General features: G+C 43.0%; 1 protein-coding gene across 4 annotated transcripts in view; it reads right to left on the bottom strand.

Annotated features, from left to right (window-relative positions):
- Positions 1-21041, bottom strand: part of ATP9A (ATPase phospholipid transporting 9A (putative)) — a 148650-nt gene that overhangs the window by 44543 nt on the left and 83066 nt on the right. For all 4 annotated transcript variants that reach the window (XM_049868746.1, XM_049868748.1, XM_049868749.1 and 1 more), the window contains exon 14: positions 10204-10416. In XM_049868746.1, coding sequence (XP_049724703.1) covers positions 10204-10416 — 213 coding nt within the window. The remainder of the gene's footprint in view (positions 1-10203; positions 10417-21041) is intronic.

The following is a 21041-nucleotide window of genomic DNA, read 5'->3' as shown; positions in this document are numbered from 1 at the left end:
TCATGCAGAAGCCGTCAATGAAAGGGCTTTTTCATCATTTGCTGGCCGGCCATAAACCACCTGTGACAAGTATTAATAATCTTCCCTTTGTACCTGGGAGTGTGTGCTTGGGAAATACGCCAGCTCACACTAAACAACCTTGCATTCTTGGCAAAGACAGGGTATATACTAATCATGAGAGCAGGTACGATGGAAAGACGGGAACCTGATACCTGATTAAAGGGGTTCTTTGGTGGCATTCAATAAGACAAACACCCAGGCTCTCAAAAGGAGAAGCTGGTTAGCTACGATCTAGCCTTTCAAGATTATAAATCCATCCACAGACTTAGGCTTTCTTTACTTAATTGAGAAATATACTAAGCAACGAGTCACATGGTGGCTACAGGTTCAAATGCTGACGGGGTCCGGGCAGGCCATGTAGGGGCCATGGGTAAACTGTGCCGAGTCCAAAGGCACAGCACTGCCCTGCTCGGTTAACTGCCGCCAGGGAGAAATCAGGCCCCTATTTCCAGATGTGATCTTTTGCTGCAAGAGAAGCTGATTTGTATATAAAATTAGGTGATTTTTAAATATTGCTTTGGATTTTTTTTTAATACAGCATAAAGCAAACAGTGAACAAGATGATATAAAAGGCCAAGCCTTAATCAAAACTTCTTTGATTCTGTACTCAACATTCAGCCTCCTGTCACTTAACTCTGATAAACATTAGTATTTGAGAAGGAATATTTTAGACCAGCATCATCCTCACAAAACTTTAAAGTTAACTTTCCAAAGACTATTTATTTAAGTCTATCCTGAGCCAGCACTAAGATGGCAAAGAACTTTCAGCATCTCTGGTCCAGGAATGAGCTGATAATAACAGAGGGACTGTTTTCTGTGATGTCCCTAAAACACCATCTCGCTCTGCCTTAAACAGCCCCCACTCTTAGAGCAGCCAAAATCCTATTCCAAGATTCTATCCCACTCATTAATAAATAACATTGATGGAGTATTTTTTCCTTAAGTTCCCAACTTCTGTTCCCCGACCTCGACCCCTGGGTCTGAGGGTGCGGCGACATGATGTGGAAGCCCTGCCACACCCCTAAATCTCTCTGAGTCAACACTGCATGGCCATTTGTGCACATGTCTGAATGCTGTTATTGTCTGCAGGCCTGCAGCTGACTGAGCACGGGGCACACCGAGGCATTTAGGGGAACTGCATACACCTTATGTTTGCTGAAATGTGAAAGCAGCCATGAAAAACTAAAAACTCCACACTGCAAAAGGACTAGGAGGCACAGGCCCACCCAGAGAAAAGTGCTCAGTTTCCCCAATTGTTCTCACACTTACTCTCAATCAACAAATTTAAGGAAGTGCAAAACGACTCCTTTGCCATGAGACCACAAGAACTGGATGGCACTCGGCTACCACAACTGAACACCTTGATCAAAGATTCTTTAGCGGGACCCTGATCAAAAGGGGGAAGATGTAGAATAGAACTTCAAATTCTCATGGAACCCAGGCTTTCTGGAACTATTAAAGCTGGATGAACCCCAAAACCGCTGCCCTGAGATAATCTTTAAACCTTAAAATTAGACCAAAAATAGCCCCTGGACCAGACTTAATTGTCTGACTGAGACTAGAGGAACCCCAAAGGTCATGGTCCCCAGACCTTCTGTTAGCCCAAGGCTGGAACCATTCCCAAAGCCAACTCTTCAGACACAGATTGGAGTGGACTATGGGATAGAAAACAATACTGGTAAGGAGCGAGCTTCTTGGATCAAGCAGACACATGAGACTATGTGGGCAGCTCCTATCTGGATGGGAGATGAGAGGGCGGAGGGGGTCAGCAGTTGGCCGAATGGACACAAAATAGAGAGTGGAAAGAAGGAGTGTGCTGTCTCATTAGGGGGAGAGCAACTGAGAGTATATAAAAAGAGTATACAGCAAGGTATATATCAATTTTTATATGAGAGACTGACTTGATTTGTAAACTTTTACTTAAAGCACAATAAAGATTTTTTAAAAATCCCCTGAAGCCTTCCTTAAACCAAACAACTGTTTGGCTTAATTAGTAAAGAATGTCTGCCTTGAGCATTGTGCTCTTTTAAAGAACTATTTATATGAGATCAAATTGACACCACCACCTTGAAAAGTTAGACAGGAACCTTAGGAGACAGTGAGTTTATGTTAATGGAAGGAATAAGTCCGAAAAGGAGGGTGAGAATGGCTGCACACATGAAGAACATAATCTACCCAGACTCCAGTGCCACCAGGGTTTCCGAATATAATCTATGTCACTGAATTGTATATGTACAAATTGTTGAATTGATATATACTCTGCTTCATATATTCTCAACCATGACAAAAAAAAAAAAATACAAAAGGAGGCAGCTGGGACCTTTTTCATACACACTGAGAAACGTGCAGAGATTTAACATACAAAGCTCTACTACAACATTATTTATGACACCAAAAGTGGGAGACCACCTAAATGTTAAGCACGGGTGACAGAAAATACAATCTGTGGTATATTTATGCAGTGGAAGAGTGCACTCGTTGGAAATCATCTTAACACAGATGGTCAATAAAAAGGGATAATATGCACAACGTATCACTAAGTGAACCATTTGACACTATGGAATATGGAATGACACTGGATATTTAAATGGTATGTATAGAAGAGAGATTGTCATTGTCAGGTGCCCGCGAGTCAATTCCAACTCATAGCGATCCCATGTGACAGAGCAGAACAGCCCCATAGGCTGTAATTTTTACTGGAGCAAATCACCAGGTCTTTCTCCCACAGAGCCGCTGGGTGGGTTCAAACTGCTAACCTTTAGCTTTGCAGCTGAGAGCTTAATCGTGGCACCACTGGCACTCCTAGAAGAATGATAAAACCAAAAGAAACCAAATCCAGTGCCATTGAGTCGATTTCGACCCATAGCGACCCTACAGGACAGAGTAGAACTGCCCCACAGAGTATCCAAGGAGCGTCTGGCGGATTCAAACTGCCGACGCTTTGGGTAGCAGCCATAGCACTTAACCACTACGACACCAGGATTTCCAAGAAGAATGATAGGAAGGAAAAAAATATCAAAATGTTAACTGATTATTGTTCAGTTTGGGGATATAGATGATTTTTTTTTCCCTCTAATTCCTTACTTTGTCTACCACAAACATGTTACTTTGACATTTAGAGAAAAAATAAAATAAAATAAAAATGGGCTTCTACATTAGTTGCTTCTTCATTGTACTTTTACACAGCTCCTGCCTATATGACTGTCAAGGAGCCCTGGTGGTACAGTGGTTATGCGCTCAGCTGCTAATCTAAAAGTTGGTGGTTTCAACCCCCCAGACACTCCACAGGAGAAAGATGTGGCAGTCTGCTTCCATAAAGATTAGAGTCTCGGAAGCCCTATGGACCAGTTCTACTCTGTCCTGCAGGGTCACTATGAGTCAGAACCGACTTGACAGCAATGAGCTATGACTATCAGCACCCTGAGGTCCCAAGTGGGTGCAGCAATCTCTCCATCTACCACCTCTGCCATTGAGAAGAGACCCACTGACACAGTCTACCCATCTCTCAGTGGCCGTTTGTTTCAAGGTTACTGTGGACGAGATCAGAAACACACCCTTTTGGGGTAGGATGGTGGTGCTGTGGGCTTCTAGCTTCCAGCTTGGGCTGCCTGCTCTTAATCATGCCAGCTATGTGGCTCTGGGAAAGTTCCCTAGTCAACTTATGTTTCACCTGCAAAACGGGCACAATAATAGTAACCCTATGTCACAAGATGACACATACAATGCTCAGCTCTGAGCAGGTAGTGAATTAAAGTCCATTTTCTTACAACTATCAGTACCCAGTACCACAGAAACCCTGCTGGCGTAGTGGTTAAATGCTATAGCTGCGAACCAAAGGGTCAGCGGTTCAAATCCACCAGGCACTCCTTGGAAACTCTATGGGGCAGTTCTACTCTGTCCTATGGGGTTACTCTGACTCGGAATCGACTTGACGGCACTGGGTTTGGTTTTTTGGTTATCGGTACCACTCTTATCATCATTACGACTAGATCCTTCTAAGGACCACACACACATACACACGCTTACCCCCACAGGCGCCCATGTACACACGCATGCATACATACATGTGTACACACGTGTGCACACTCACATGCACACACACACACACATCAATCCCATAAGAATATGAAAGCCTTATGTCTTTCTGAAAGTTGTTGCTTGAACTCCATTCACCTTGCTCCCTGTTCAGTGATGTGTGTACTACAATATACAAATATGTGTATGTGAATAAATTTAGAAAACAGTCTGCAAAAATCCCCACCGGAACATAAACAGTGGTGGTCGCTAGGTGGTGAGAATTACACGTTATTTTTATCAACTGATTTTTGAATCCGTGGGTTCCACTTTTTCTGTGGTGAGCATACTACTACTGGTGAACTTAAAAGCCTTCTGAATTATCTTAATCTGAGAGGCTTCATGGAGAAGACCAAGGAATCAGCCGCAGGGTGAGTTTCAACTGCTCCTGGGCCGGCGCCTCCTGGACTCCTTAAGCCAAGAAACAAAAGCTTTAAAAGCTGCATCACCGTGACACCCCTCTCCCCTCCCCCAGCTGTGCCCCACCCCCAGGGCTCCCAAAGATCCTGGAAATGATGGGATGCTGTCACACTGAAAGTCCCTGCCTATCTCAGGACCACTTATCTCTGGTCAGATAATATCTACTTCATTTCCCCTGGGAGTTACTGTATGGGCAGGGAGAGCTCAGCGCCCCAAGGCGGAAACTGATAGCTTGATAGCTGAATAAAGACACTTCAAGGTTTCCCAAGCAGAATGTGCACAGGAAACAAATTTAGGAAATACTGCCTTCTGTTACAGGAAGCGAATCCCATGCCAACTGGTAGAAAATACTCCAGCAGCTCCAACATAAAAACGAATACTGGTTTCTGTATGTTGCCATAAAGTGACCTTGCCTAGCTTATTGATATAGAATTTCAAAGGGAGGATTCTAGACCCAGCCAGGGCCAAGGCAAATCCTACAGGGATTTGGAAATAGTATGGCTTTCTGAAAGATTCTGAATGAACTGGATTTAGCTTTCCTTTCTGTCAGGTGATGTAGTTATATAAACATATTTGTATTTTGCTGTATACATCCTTTGAAAATAGAACTGCGGTTACACTTTTAGTTAATACGAGTATGGTTGGCTTTTTTTCCTTTTTCTGACCTATATTGTCACATTTTCTACTACAAACATGAAATAACTTTAATAAAAAATAATACTGTTGTAGGAAAAAAATCAATAAAAAGATACCAATAAGGTAACACCGACTCCGTAAAGACAAAAAAGACCAAAGGAAGACAGCTCCATTTTTTTTCAACCACTACTCGGAATTTCATAAAAACAAGGCAAATCTGAATTCAGTGCAATTAATGGACAGACAAGGTAAAGGACTATCCACCTTAAGAAAAGGCATTCCATGAAAGATTGACCCTCCTTGGGAAAAACTGGACACAGCCCTAAAGCAAATACTGTATATCGAAGTTCAGGGGGAAGAGAGCCAAGTAGGGCAGGCATTAAACAGCTCTACGTATGCATGTCAATAGCCAATACAAGTATGAAGAGACCAGAGGTGAAAGTGCTGGTCAGATTATCAATTTCTCGAACTAGATCCCATCAAATACCCATAAGCTACTGGTTCCCAGTCCATAACTTCCAAGAATATGATCCTTTCTCACATGTTCCTTCAGTGGTGTCCATGCCCCCATTTCCAAAGGGAAGACATGAGGTCAGACAAGACTTAGTCCAGTGAACCACAAAGAAAAGAATGATGACCCATGTAGAAAGTATCCAGTCCCTATAGCTCAAGTCCAGGTAGGTCAGAAGATCATCTAAACCTACCCCCTACCCTCTCTATACACAGCTCCCATTTCAGAATTTGGCATTTTTCACTCCAGAAGCAGGTGCTCCAAGTCTCAATGGTCCAGGATACTGAGCCAACTGGAGGAGGGGTCTCCCAGGTGACCAGTTCCACTGTCCACGTGAAGGAGAAAGAAGCATCAGAACAAGAGACATCCAAGTGTCCCCGCATTTCTGAACTTCGGAAAAGATTCTCACTGTGCAGTCCTCCAACCACTGTTAACCATGAGTTCACTGATACTCACAGGCTAGCCAGGTGTTTAAAACATTTTCTTTACTGAAGCTTCTTCTTAAAATGAATGAGAAAATCGGAGTTCTCATACTGTTGGTGGAAGAGTGAAATGGTAAAAAAAAATTCTGGAAAATACTCCAGTGGTTTGTATCATGAGACTTAAAAATATTCACTGGACTTGACCCACAGGGATTTACTGAATGCCTACTAAAGGCTCCCCAACAACACTACTGTGATTCCTATGTTACAGACGTCTGGGGCCACAGAGAGGGTAGCCAAGCTGGGATCCCAGGACTCCACCTTCAACTGCTCACTAGATGCTACCTCCCTGGGGGCATAGGCCGCTGTCTTGTTGAATTCTGCTCCACAATGCCTAACCCATAGTTGGCACTCAGAAGTTACTTGTTGAGTTAGTGAACGCACACCTTACATCAGGTATAAAGATGTTCGCTGCAAAATGTTTGTAAATATCATTGGTAAAAATTAGAAATACCCTAAATTCCAACAATACAAGAACAGTTACCAATATAAAGATAATGGTGTAGAAATTTTTTTTAACTTTTTCTTAAATAACATTCAAGAAAATTGGGAAACACACGATTAAGTGTAAAAAGCAGGATATAAAACTACAACTATATTAAAATTCCCATTTTTAAAGAAAAAAATATGAAAAAATGTTGGAAGGCTATACAGGTAGTCCCTCACAAACGATGGGATTCTGTACAAGGTAAACTGAGTTTTTTTTTTTTTAGTTTTCATTATTATTGCCTTTTATTACCAGTATCTTTATAAATTTGATCTTTAGTTGTCCTTGGAGGTTGAAAATATTACACGTAAATTTAGAGATATATTTTAATACATACATAAAAAATACACAAATCATGAATATTTGCTCTGATGATGAAGAAGACATGGATGACATTGGCATTTCGTCGGCTGTGGTAATAGCTCCACTTGTGGAAGGTTCTGGACCATCTGGATTACCCCTGGGAGTGGAGATGGCATTTCTAGTTAGAAAATTAGTGAGAATTGTCTGTATTGTCCTTTTCTAATTCATATATTTCACAATAACTTCATAGGGATTCCCACATCTGCCTATCAACTTTAGCAAAGCGATCAGCATTTGGGTCCATTTTTTCAAACAACTGAAGCCTCTGATTTACTTTAGAAAAAACTTCAGCTGATCCTTTCACTGTAAAAGTTTTTGACAGCTTCTCTCCTTCCTCTTCCCTCTTCTCCAGCTCATCTTTGAATTTTTCTGCAGCTTCAACAGCGGCGCTTCCTGCTTCTCCGGTTACATGCAATTTATGTAAGCCAAATCTCCAGTCTGCGCTTGAAGCAATGAAACCAGCCCTTGCTGCATTAAATTACTCATGGTCGTCTTCCCCTTGCTGCTCCTTCAGGTTTTCAAAAAGGCTGCGTGCTTTCCTTTGAATCATCAGTAAACTCATAGGAATTCTCTTCTGGATTTGGTCTTCTACCCAAATCATCAGCTTCTCCATCTCGTGGACTGGCCTTTGCCTCTTCTTTGTTAAAATGGTCGATTTTAAGCCAATCGCTCCTTTTTAACTGCCTCCAAAATCCTATTCTTGTCATTTTAATGATTGTCAAAATGGTTTAACGAGACAGTCCTTCCTCACGTGCTATTTCGATGACTTCCTTTCCATATCATAGGTCTTAGTGATCGTCATCTTTATGTCCATATCTAAAGTCTTCTTCACCTTCTTTTTTGGATTAAAACTTTCATTGGCGTGATTTCTCTTGCTAGACATATTGCTGGGGGTGTAAGCCGTGCAGGTGCTTCAGTCAGAGAAACCTGAACAACTCGGCTTCATATTAACCACTGATGCTTCTCATGGTATGAAATGTTGAAAAAGATCACGCTGTAGGCCTGGTCTACAATGACGTCAGTGCTGGTATCACAACAATGAAGTCAGGGTCATAATGGCTGTCGGTACGTGCACAGTTCAATTGTCATATGTCCTTAGAGTTGAATATTGCCCAATTTTCTCTCCATTACAACTTCTAACACTGATACCAACGTCACTGTAGGCCAGGTCATACATAGCCTGCTATACAGCAGTATTTTAAACAGTAAATCATAAAACTGAACATCTGCAAGTGAACACCTGGGAATGATAACATCAGCAAGTTATGCACTGCAACTTTGTATGTAGTACTTACTACTAAGGATAAAATGTACAAAAAACAAAACAGACGGTTGCAAGTGAGGTTCGTTGTAACTTGAATATGTAAATCAGGGATTACCGGTATATCAGAATGTTCCTTGTGACTTGTAAAGGATGGTTTAGTAAAATGTTTAAGAGTTTGGGTTCTGAAGACAAACTCCCTGGGTTAAAACCCTGGCTCTGCCACTTAGGGAGTTGATGCCACAAGATTAATTACCAGGGGAAATGGTAACTACCGAGAAGAAACCTGGGAGACGCCACCCTAACCAAGTGAGCAAAGTTAACATGGCTGGGAACGGCACACACTACATCAAGTGCCTCCTGATAACACACACTGGGAAGGATGGAGCCAGCAACCCACAACCCAAATCTAGGCCATAAGAAAACAAGAGAGAAACCAAAATTGAGGGGCATTCTACAAAATGACTGGCCAGTGTTCTTCAAAAGGGCCAGTGTCATGTAAATCAAGGAGAGCTGAGGGCTGGTTCCAAATTAAAAGAGACTAAAGAGCCATGACAAGGAGCCATGACAACTAAATGCAATGTGTGGTCCTGGACTGGATCATGATCTGGGGAAAATACATTTTCTTTTGTAAAAAAAAAAGTTAGTTGGAGACGGTCAACAAAATTTGAATAAGATCTGCAGGTTAGATTATAGTACTGTATCAGTGCTAATGTCTTCGTTTTGATAAATGTTCTCCTTTTTTAGGAAAAAATACAGTGACGTATTTAGGAGCAAAGGAGGATCTTACCTACAGCTCGCTTTTAAATGGCTCAAATAGAAAAAGAAAAAAAAATACACATACACACATTATCATGGATCGAACTGTGTCCCCCTCAAAAACATCTGTCAGCTTGGTTAGGCCATGATTCCCAGTATTCTATGGTTGTCCTCCATGTTGTGATTTTCCTATGTGTTATAAATCATAATCTCTGCCTGTGGTTAAATAGGATTAGAGTGGGATGTAACATCTTTACTCGGGTCACATCCTTGATCCAATGTAAAGAGAGTTTTCCTGAGGTGTGGCCTACACCACCTTTTATCTTACAAGAGATAAAAAGAAAGGGAACCAAGCAGAGAGTTGGGACCTCATACCACCAAGAAAGAAGCACCAGGAGCAGGGTGTGTCCTTTGGACCCCGGGTTCCTGCACAGAGAAGCTCCTAGTCCAGGGGAAGACTGAAGAAAAGGACCTTCTTCCTGGAGCTGAGGCCCTGAATTTGGGTTTCTAGTCTACTAGACTGTGAGAAAATAAATTTCTCCTTTGTTAAAGCTACCCACTTGTGGTATTTCTGTTATAGCAGCACTACATGACTATGACAGACATATATCTATAGGTATATATACACACACTCATATATAGAGAGAGTGATAAAGTAAATGTGAAAAATGTTAACATCTAGGGCAATCTAATAAAAGGTCAAAGGGAATTTTTTGCTCTATTTTTACAAATCTGAAATTGCTTCAACGTTAAAAAAATTTTAAAGAAAAAAAAAAAAGTGTGATTTTAGGCTAATTATTTTACCTGCCTCTCATTTTCTTTCTCTGAAAATGGGGACAGTAATAGTGCCTTGCTGGATTGCTGAGAGGATTAAATGAGATAATACACAGATAACCCACACAAAACGGGGCCTGCAGCATGCCAAACATTTGCCAGCTGTCCAACAATCATATCTTCCAAGTGAGACTGCAATGAACCCATTTTCCTCTTTATATTTTTCTGAAAATATACAGGGAAGCCTCATCCTTGCTTCCATTCGTAAGTCACCATCTGCCCTGGCACGTCACTTCCTTAGGAACCCCAGAGTAAAGCACATAGAAATGGGCAGGGGATCTCTGTGTGCCTCACGCACCTGGCCCTGGGCGCTCACCTCATCTGGGCTGGATGCCTGGTACACACGGCAAGAGTCTTCGTACTGCTTCTCAGCCTCAGCCTGGTCAGTCACGCCGTTGGACTCGTACACGGGGGTCACGTTGTGGCAGAGGGCGATGGCCTTCACGGCTTCATGCACACGGCTGCTCATGGTGCGCCGGACTTTGGTGGTGAGCGTGGGGCCCTTCTGAGCAGGGGGGTCCTGGGGTTGCTGGAGGAAGAAGCAATGAATAAGGAAGATGAGCAGAGACAAGGAAGGGCTGGGAATGTGTGGAAGAACAACCACACGGAGTAACTGCTTTTCTGTCTAACACTTGCCTACTGCTCTTACAAGTGTAACTCTTAGGTATATCTACAGTGGCATTGCAACAGATGACATTCAATTTTCAAAGTTTCAATCATTTATGCTTGGCCCCCAAATGATCAAAATAAAGATAGAAAGAGAGACAAAATTTGCAGATTAATGAATGTGGGTGATTGTGCCTGTGGCTCCAGGGGCTGCCAGCAGAGCGAGGACCTCACTGCACTCAAGGTGGACCTGGTGTCTTAGACCAGGGGCTCTCACCCTCAGAACTACTGACATTTGAGCCAGATAATTCCCTGTGTGGGGGCGGTCCTGTGCACTATAGCATGTTTAGCAGCATCCCTGGGCTCTGCCCGCTGGAAGCCAATAGTACACCGCCCCACCCTGTCATTAGGACAACCAAGTATGTCTCCTGCCTAATGAGACACACAGGGAAAGCCTTATGTCCCCTAGGGAATGAGATCGCTCTTGGTTGAAAACCACTGTTTCAAACGTACATTCTTCTTGATTTAAAATGGTGACCCTGGGAGTCCCTGAGTGGTACAAATGGTTAACACATTTGGCCGCTAACCAAAACGTTGGAGGTTCAAGTCCGCTCAGAGGTGCCTCAGAAGAAAGGCCTTGCAATCTACTTCTGAAAAATCAGCGACTGAAAATCCTATAAAACACAAATTTTATTCTGACACACATGGGGTCGCCATGAGTTGAAATCAATTCCACGGCAAGTGCCTAAACCGGAGGCAACAACCTCACCTGTACTCCACAGCAGTTACAGCCCTTAGCCAACACCGGAAGAAAACTAGGCGGGGAGAGCTTACCGCAAAACTGTACCGAGAACGCTGCTTCGGGTTAGCATAAAGAACATTCAACAGCGTTAGCTGTGCCCGGTTTCTGCCTTCCACACTAACTTCAGGCTCTAACGCTTGCCTAAGAAGCAATTGCTTTGCTTACACAGCCTCCATCCATCCATCCATTCATACCTGTCAACACGTGGCTAAGGGCCTTCTACAGGCTCGGTAATGGGTGAAGTCTTGGAAAAATGTTTTCAAGCTACAGGGTAAAAAGAGCATTGAGGGTTCGGAAGACTGAGCTTTATCCTTAGACGGGTTGCTGAATGGCTATGTGATCTCGAGCATGCTCTCCGGGCTTCAGTTTCCTCAGCTGTAAATGCCAACTGGGCTAGAGGGGTGGCTTCCAACCCATGCTCCACACCAAGCCCCGAGAATCCCCAGAAACCCACTCAGTACCATGAAATGCAGGCAGCCAGGAGACGACAGCAAGCACCCCATTGCTACTTGTGTTATGTATCGGGGGCCATGCAAGGCTTCCTTTGAGGAAAGCGCTCTATTGCCGTGACAAACCAAAAAAAAAAAATTAAGACTACTGGGAAGGCTCACTTCTTACCCTTCAATAAAATCCGGATGCCCACCTGATCGGCCCCTTCCACCTTCCAGCCTCCCCTCAGGCCATCTCCCTTCTTGTTCACTCTGCTCTAGCCACACTCTGCTCTAGCCACACTCTGCTCTAGCCACACTCTGCTCTAGCCACACTGCCCTCCTTTCTGTCCTTTGAAGATGGCCAAGCTCCTTCTAAGAAATACAGCCAGAATGCTCCTTGGAAGTAAGGATGGCGAGACTTCGTCTCACATACATTGGACATGTTATCAAGAAGGACCAGTCCCTGGAGAAGGACATCATGCTTGGTTAAAGTAGAGGGTGAGTGAAAAAAAGGAAGACCCTCAATGAAACGGATTGATACAGTGGCTGCAACAATGGGCTCAAACATAGCCACGACTGTGAAGATGGCGCAGTACTGGGCAGTGTTTTGTTCTGTTGTACAATGGGTCACAATGAGTCAGAACCAACCTGACTACACTGAAAAACAACCAACAAGGCTCCTTCCTGCCTCAGGGCCTTGGCACTTGCTATGCCCCCTGTCTGGAACACCATCCCCAGATCTCTGCAGGGATGGCTGGCTGTCTCTCTATGGTCAATCAGGTCTCAATTTAAATGTTACCGCCTCAAGTGGCCTTCCCTGTATCCCCAAATTCAAGTGACCCCTTCTTTTCTCTCCACTGTAACTCCTGCAGTGTGCTCTTGTCTTCCCTGGCTAAAACTGGCTTGGGTACCTGATGATTCGCTCTCCTCTGAGAGCAGAGAGTAGCCTGTTATTCATGGCTCTACTCCTGGTGCCCAGGACAGTAGATATTTGCAGAATCAATGAACTTAATATTCCCTGAGTTGGTGGTGGAGTCCTCAACTTGAATGTGATTTTTTTTCCCATTTCCAAGAAGAAATAGATATGAAATCGCCCAACATCAGTTCTAGATTTTAAATTACAGTTTTTATCAAAGGGTGGCCTGCCATACGCTGCCTTACTGCCTCTATCTCCAACTGAATCCTGGAAGCTAGAAATGTTTACAGAGTTACTGGATTCTCTGTTCCATTAAAAACACATTTAATCCAACAGAAGAGAGGCTATCGAATCCTCTGGAATGAATTGCATTTTATACCCATCAACACATGGTTGCCCAAAATAGGGACCAGATGGGCTGTGAGAAGCAAGAAAATGACTTTCATTTAATTTTTTAATACTATTTTTAGTAGCAGCATAGACTCCTCAGGTAGTTAGACAATTACTAAATTACACTGGTCACAGTGAGGACACGCAGTGCTCTGACTTCCTGCTCTGTTAACCTTTGGTGTCAAGAGGACACGAGTTTCACTTCCAGGCCAAAGGGTACTGCATGGCAACAATAATTAGAGTAATGAATCAGAACTACAGTTTAAATGAATCATTATTTGCCAAGTGCTTTTAATTAAAAAGAATTTAACTCTAAAATTATGAAGAGGATGGGAGATTTACAGAAAGGTTCTCTCAACATGGTAGACTAGCTCAAGAAAAAAAAATTTTTTTGTAAAGTTCTGATTTATGCTCTAGCTAAGGATGCGTGTCTCTGTTTTCACCCCCGTACCTCAGCACCTGGACCAAATTATTACTTAACATTAAGGCCAATAACAAGACCTCTGACAAAGTAATTGCTTTGGTTGACAAGCTTTAGTAACACTGGGTTTGAATGAAATGCCATAGGCCGAATTAAGGGCGTCCTTGACACACTTTTGGACTTCGTGCTTAAGCAGTCTAATTTCATGTCAACAGAAGTCAAATACTTCCACTAATATTTCAACTGCCAGACAACCCAGAGCTTTTGGTTTTTGTATTCCAGGCAAAACAACTCCAGAGCAAGCAAAAAGGCAACACTAGAGAAATACCTAACACCTGTCAGTCTGTCTTATTGTGGTAGCTTGCACGTTGCTATGATGCTGGAAGCTATGACACCAGTATTTCAAATACCAGCAAGGTCACCTATGGTAGACGGATTCAGTGGAGCTTCCAGACTGAGACAGACTAGGAAGAAAGGCCTGGCAATCTACGTCCAAAAATTAACACCAATGAAAACCCTGTGGATCACAACTGAATACCGTCCGATAGAGTGCGGGAAGATGAGTTCCCTAAGTTGAAAGGCACTCAAAATACACAATGGCTGAGGCAATGGACCCAAACATGCCAACAATCATGAAGATGGCACAGGACCAGGCAATGTTTCCTTATACTGTACGTGGGGTCACCACGAGCCAGAGCTAACTCAATGACAACTAACCACAACAACAGAGAAACACAGATAGCCAGATTTTCACAAAGACCATTGGAAAAGGAATCAGAAGACGTGGGGGACAGCCCAGCTGACATCACAGGCTACTGGTTTAACGTCTCTACATTCATTTATTTCTTAAATTAATACTTGCTCCACTTTTCTACTGAGATGTTTTGGGGGGGAGACAGTCATAACCATTGATGCTGAAATTCTCCCTCTTAATTTTCAAATAAAAGACCCATACACATGCCAAATGCTAATCCGCGTACATCAACAAGGCACCGATAATTACAGGGGCCTCCGCTAGGGTGGTGCCTGGTATTAGGCCCATTCTTCCAACACCCTCACATTCCTCATATGGAAGAGTTTCACATTGTACAGTGTTTATCTCTAGCCTCCTCCCCATAGGCCCTTTAACCTACACACATTTCTTCTTACTTAAAAAATACCAGGGGAAAACAAAAACAGATGTGGTATCCACAGAAGCAGGTTACAACCCTTTCAGCCCTGGGGGGAAATCACTGGTCCTCTTATGGAGAGAGGACAAAACAGCTCCCAGTGAGGTCAGAAGAGATTTCATAACCAAACCCAAGACCATGAAGGGGGAGGAATTAAGATCTCCATATAGAACGGCCCCGAATCCCACATGATAAAATACTGCAGAGTCATCCAACAGCATAGCAGCCTACAAATGAGACACCAAGACTCCATGAAAACTCGGCCTCCACTTCCCAGGAATGATCTGTGGCTAGGACATTTCCCAGTGAGAACTCCAGGCTGAGTTGCAGGAAAGATTATTACAAAAACCAGCCACGAAGACCCCACGGGGCACAGTTCTGCTCTGACACGCCAGGAGTCGGAACTGACTCCACGGCACCTGGTTAAGGGCAGAAGGGAGGTAGGGGATTGCCATGCTAAGGAGCCACAGGGCCTCTTTTTGAGGTGATGAAAATGTTCTGAAATTCGATTGTGGTAATGGTTATGCAACTTTGTGAATATACTTAAAACCACCAAACTGAACGCGTTAAAAGTAAAAGGGTGAATTATGCGGTGTGTGAATTATATTTCAATTTTTTTTAAAGAAGGTGAATAAATTAATAATTAAACAAGCCAGGGGGCAATGATCAGATAAACGCAGGCCATCCTGGTTTTTATCTCCTAATGTGTTGGCCATTTTCTTGTTGTTTACTTGGGCTTGTATGACTAGCCTCCAGGGTCTCTCTGCAGGAATCTTTTTAAAGCTACCTGTCCTCTTTATGAGGCTTAGTTTAGTTAAGTAACATCCCTAAAGCCAGTCACCTGGACATTAATAAACTGCACTATATATTTCAACACTCTGAAAACAAATGATGGTAGAACCCTGACTCTGCAGGACACCTCCAGGACTGTACTTGTCAAGTGCTCATTTCATCTCTTAAGCGAGGGTCCCAGGTCAATCGCAGTATTAATTATTACTGAAATTTAGATTTAGCTTTCATTGTGGAGGTGCAAATGAAATGTAAATAGCAGGTCAGCCTCCCAACTCTGCTTTGGAGTGCAGACTTTGACACTGACGTTTCGAAAAATAATGGAGAACCCCAGATTCACAGCAGCTATTCTCAAATTCTGCTGTACTCTGGAATCACCCGGTCACTTGTTTAAACTGAAGGTCTGGACTCATACAATGGAAGAAAAACATGGAACAGAACCTCAAATTCCTAAAACAAACAAATGAAAAAACAGACCCACTGGACTGGTTGAGACTGGAGGACTCCCGGAGACTACTGCCCTGAGTGAGATACTCTTCAAACTTTGAACCAAAAATAACCCCTGAGGTCACTTTGTAGCTAAATAACAGATTGACTTACAAAGTAATGAATATCATCCATAATTACTTGCTCCCTTAAAAAAACACCTATATGAGACCAAACGGTCAACAATTACTTTAAAACAAAGATGAGGATGTAAGGAGGCAGGGAAACTAGATTAATGGAAACAGAACAACCAGAACAGAAATAATGTGAATGTTCGCGTGTTGTGAAGAATGTAGCCAATGTCACTGAACAATCTGTGTAGAAGCTGTTGAGTGGGAACCTACCCTGCTCTGTAAACCTTCACTGAAAACACAATAAAATGTTATTAAAAAAATAATAATAATAATGGAAGTCTGGGCACTAGAGATTTCAAATCTGTCCCAAGTGATCTGGCCCAGGGGTTCTAAAGACTGTTCTTTAAGAAACACTATTATTAAGATGGTAGACATATTCCAAAACTGGATTGTGGTAAGAGGTGCACAAAAGAGCCCTGGTGGTACAGTGGTTAAGTGCTCAGTTGCTAACCTAAAAGTCAGTGGTTCGAATCCACCAGCCGTTCCACAGGAGAAAGGTGTGGCAGTCTGCTTCCGTAAGGATTTACAGCTTTGGAAACTCCATAGGGCAGTTCTGCTCTTTCCTACAGGGTGACTATGAGTTGGAATCAAGTCAATGGCAATGGGTTTGGGTTTTTGATTGGATAGGTGCACAACTCTGCAAATTCACTAAAAATCATTAAATAGTAAGCTTTCCAGTGGGTGAATTTTATGGTATGTAAATCGCTAGAAAAAAGATATATGTTTGGTAAAGCTGAATTCAGCAAAATCATGGGAGAGCCTCAATGAGATGGACTGACGGAATACTACAACAATAGACTCACACATACCAACAGTCATGAAGATGGTACAGGACTGGGCAACATTTCATTTGTTAATCATAAGGTCATGAAGAATTGGAGCTGACTCAATGGCAACTAATAACAACAAATTATGCCTCAGTAAAGGTATTTAAGGAAAAAAAAACCCACTGGAGTGCCTTCAAGTGTCTCATCGCACAAGCGCTCCTGTGTTGACTGCAAGGATTTTTAGGCATCAGGAGGGGAAGAGACACACAGCCTCATTGAGGTGGGTTCTGCTACGAACTCTGAGCTCACCCCAGCCTTGCTACGACCTAACCTGATAACACCTGTCTATTTTGGATCCAGGATCAGAATGGACAAAGAAATTTATGAGCTTCCGCTAGGTCAAGTTCACGGTAAAAAAAAATGCAGTTTTCTAACTTTTTTTTTCCTTAATAATATTTTATTGTGTTTTTGGTGAAGGTTTACACAGCAGTTTAGGTTTCCATTCAACAACTTCTACACAAGTTGTCCAGTGACACTGGTTACATTTTTCACAATGTGTGAACATTCTCAATATTTTCATTCTGGTTGGTCTGTTTAGTTTTCCAACTTTTAATACTTTATAAAGGGTGTTATCTCTGTGCTAAACCAAAAATGTACCATAAAGGCTGAAACACAAACATCCTGAGGAGGGATGGCTTCTGTAAATACCACAGGCTCTTAAAAATACCGCCAAAATGGGCAAAAGTAGGTCCCCTGCCAGTGTACACACCCCCAACCTATAAAGCTGTCTTATATAATTTTCATTGTGTTGGGTTCCTGAATAAGGGTTTGTGAGTGATACAAATATTTAGCCAGGTGTTGATAGGCAAGACAATCCAAACAAGGAGCCCCTCAGAAGGCACCTGGAGGACATTTGGAATTGATGGTTCAGAGGGAAAGAGTCCATCCCAAGACACAGAAACGAGGCTGCTCACCCTGCCCTGAAAGCTGGTGGGAGCAGGAAAGCGGGAACACGGGAAGTGGGGAGGGGACGCAGATCAAGGCTAGACCATGCTCAGACCCCAGGGTGGGAGTGGGCAGTACAGAGACACTTCTGCAGTCCTGTGTGAAACATAGATGGGAGGAGAGCAAGATGAGAAGCAGGGGCACCCCACAGGAGGTGATGGCGACAGGCAGGCAAGGGAGAGTGCAGCTACTGCCAGGTGAGCAAGAAGGGATGGAGACAAAAGGCCCATGGGAGATTTTACAGGAAAGAACACCACAAAATGGCCCATTACCGAATGTAGGAGGGGAGGAAACCAGGAAGGTTTTCCAAATCCCTGGATATAGCAATGGGTGCACAGGGCTGGCCTTTTCTAAAACAAGAACCTTTGAAGAAGAAGTTTGGGGAATGAGGGGAGAGTATCCTGATGCTGGGTGTACTTACCAACTTGGTTAGGATCCAAAGGCCAGGTTGTTAGGCAAAAGCTGGCATCATGTGAAAATGGAGGATGATCGCATCAGATCACAAAACAGAGGGTGTCTTCATCATTACATAACTGCCAAACTACATCATTACAAAACTGCCAAACTACATCATTACGTAACTGCCAGACTACATCATTACGTAACTGCCAGACTACATCATTACGTAACTGCCAGACTACATCATTACGTAACTGCCAGACTACACCATTATGTAACTGCCAAACTACATCATTACGTAACTGCCAAATTACATCACTGCCTAACTGCCAAGCCATTGAGAATCATGTCCCAGCCAATTTGACACACACCCTTAACCATCGCAGACAACAGCATCACTCTTGCCTCACACCTTGATGTTCGTTACTGCCAGACGTAAGTCATTAATGTGCAAAATAGTTGGATAGTAGATTTTTTACGATTGTCCTAAATAAAAAATGCCAGATAATGAGACAGTAAGCGAGGAGTAAGTGCCTTGTTTTCATGATCCACCTGCAGTGATATAAGCAGTGACTGAAGCTCCAGAGCAGGTTGGGCCAGAGACAGACATGGGCATCATTGTAATCGAGAGGGCAATGGAAGCAAGGCAAAGGCAGGGACCACTAGAGACTCACATACAGGTGAAGAGGGCACAACCCAGAGCTCTGCGGATGCTGACACCAGTCACCACACAGAGAACAGGGTGGAAGGGAAGGGAAACGGAAGCTGCATGGCTTCTCCTTCCTGTCCTCATGAGGTTTTTAACAGTCCTAAAGTACACCTTTAGAAAAGGTCCATGGACCCACTGGGAGACAGGCCACAATGCCTACACATGGAGCCTAGAAGTAGTACAACTAGTGCTTCATTGCCAGTTGTAGATGATGACATTGGATGTAAGTATCAGACTAACCACCCTCCAGTTAAAATCAACCTCCACTTCCACACTCTATCCCCTGTTCTGAAATTGTCAGGAGATACCCCGAAATCCAGGTGTGCCTGCTAGAAAACATTCCAGAAATACAAATGTCATCTAGAATTGTATCACAAAGTATTCAGACAGGCTGCCTTTAACCCTGAAACAGATATTCCCTTCACATTTTTAACTGACCTTCTGACTTCAGAATCATTGCCTATTTTAATGAGTTTAAGGAAAATAAACCAAAAAAACCAAACCTAGTCCCACTGAGTCGATTCTGACTCATGGTGACCCCTCTGTTACAGAGCAGAACTGTCCGATGGGGTTTTCTTGGCTGTAATCTTTATGGAAGCAGACTACCTAGCCTTTCTTCCACAGCTCTGCTCAATGGATTCAAACTGCCAACCTTTCAGTTAGTAGCCCATGGCCATTATGTCGATTCCAACTCATAGTAAAGGACAGAGTAGAGCTGTCCCATAGGGTTTCCAAGGCTGTAATCTTTACAGAAGCAGACTGTCACATCTTTCTCTCATGGAGCATCTGGTGGCTTAGAACTATCGACCCTTTGGTTAGCAGCCAAGCACTTGACCACTGCACTGTCAGCACTCCCTGCAAACCATTTGTACCACCCAGGGAGCTTTTAAGCAAAATCTGGTCTCCTTATTCTCTTATTGGAGTTCCTTGGTAGTGCAAAACTATTAACACACTCAGTTGCTAACCAAAAGGTTGGAAATTCAAGTCCAGCCAGAGGCCCCTCAGAAGAAAGGCCTGGCAATCTTCTTCTCAAAAATCAGCCACTAAAAACCCAACGGGAAAAAAAAAAACCCAACGGAGCACTGTTCGACTTTGACATACATTGTATTGCCGTTGAGTCGGAACCAACTCAACAGCCACTGGTTTTTATTCTCTTACTGTCTCCAAACATGACTGGTACAGTGGTTAAGTGCTCAGCTGCTAATCAAAAGGTCCACAGTTCAAAGCCACCAGCTGCTCCTTGGAAACCCTGTGGCGCAGTTCTACTCTGTCCTTTAGGGTCAATATGAGTCAGAATCAACTTGACGGCAACGGATTTGTTTTGTTTTGTTTTGTTTTGCTCCAAACACGTGCTATAACATGTAGCTGGTCTAATACAGTCCATTTTAGCCTTGGATGTGTCTCTGAATCACTATGGGGTTTGTGTTTGTGTTTTGTCTTACTTTTAAAACACAGAAACCCAGGCCCCGACCTAGTCTTAATGAGTCAGAGTCTTAAGGGTGTCAGGCTCAAGTAAATGCCTCTTTTGCTTCGTTTTTAAACTCTACCGATCATTCTGAGCCAAGACGGGGGCCGACTAGTCTAACTTTTTAGGAATATTAGGACATTTTACCAGGATTATCATTCTTGGCAAAATGATTGATTTTTAAAAACTTTACGGGAAAAAAAAAAGTACATGCAAATAAATTGTAAGTCATCTCTGATCAATTTCTTCTATGTGATTGATGAGTCGAATAGATGAGAGACTCAAGCTAGTCAGCAACATCATGACTGTTCTACAACTAGGCAACTAATGATTACGGCTTTGGCACAGACCCTGAGGAAAGGAAAAAAATAAATATGCTTTTAAAGAGTCCAGACTTACTGGATCCACTGAGGTTGGGGGAACCCCCAAATCTATCACACTGAGAAAATCTTTAAACCGTGAACTGAAATGATCCCCTGAAGTCATCTTCAATCTAAACAATCGTTTACCTAAACTAGTAAAGAATGTTCTCCACAAGAACTGCCCTCTTTCAAAGGATTATCTATACGAGATCAAACTGTCAAAAGTAACTAACGCGCAGGTGAAAAGTTTAGACGGTTGTGAATCTAGTCTGCACGTGGTGGTGAACAAGATGGGCAGAGACG

The sequence above is a fragment of the Elephas maximus genome, chromosome 25 (assembly GCF_024166365.1).
Source record: "Elephas maximus indicus isolate mEleMax1 chromosome 25, mEleMax1 primary haplotype, whole genome shotgun sequence".
NCBI lineage: Eukaryota > Metazoa > Chordata > Mammalia > Proboscidea > Elephantidae > Elephas > Elephas maximus.
The sequence above is the reverse complement of the archived record's forward strand: the minus strand, read 5'-3'. Positions and strand labels throughout refer to the sequence as shown.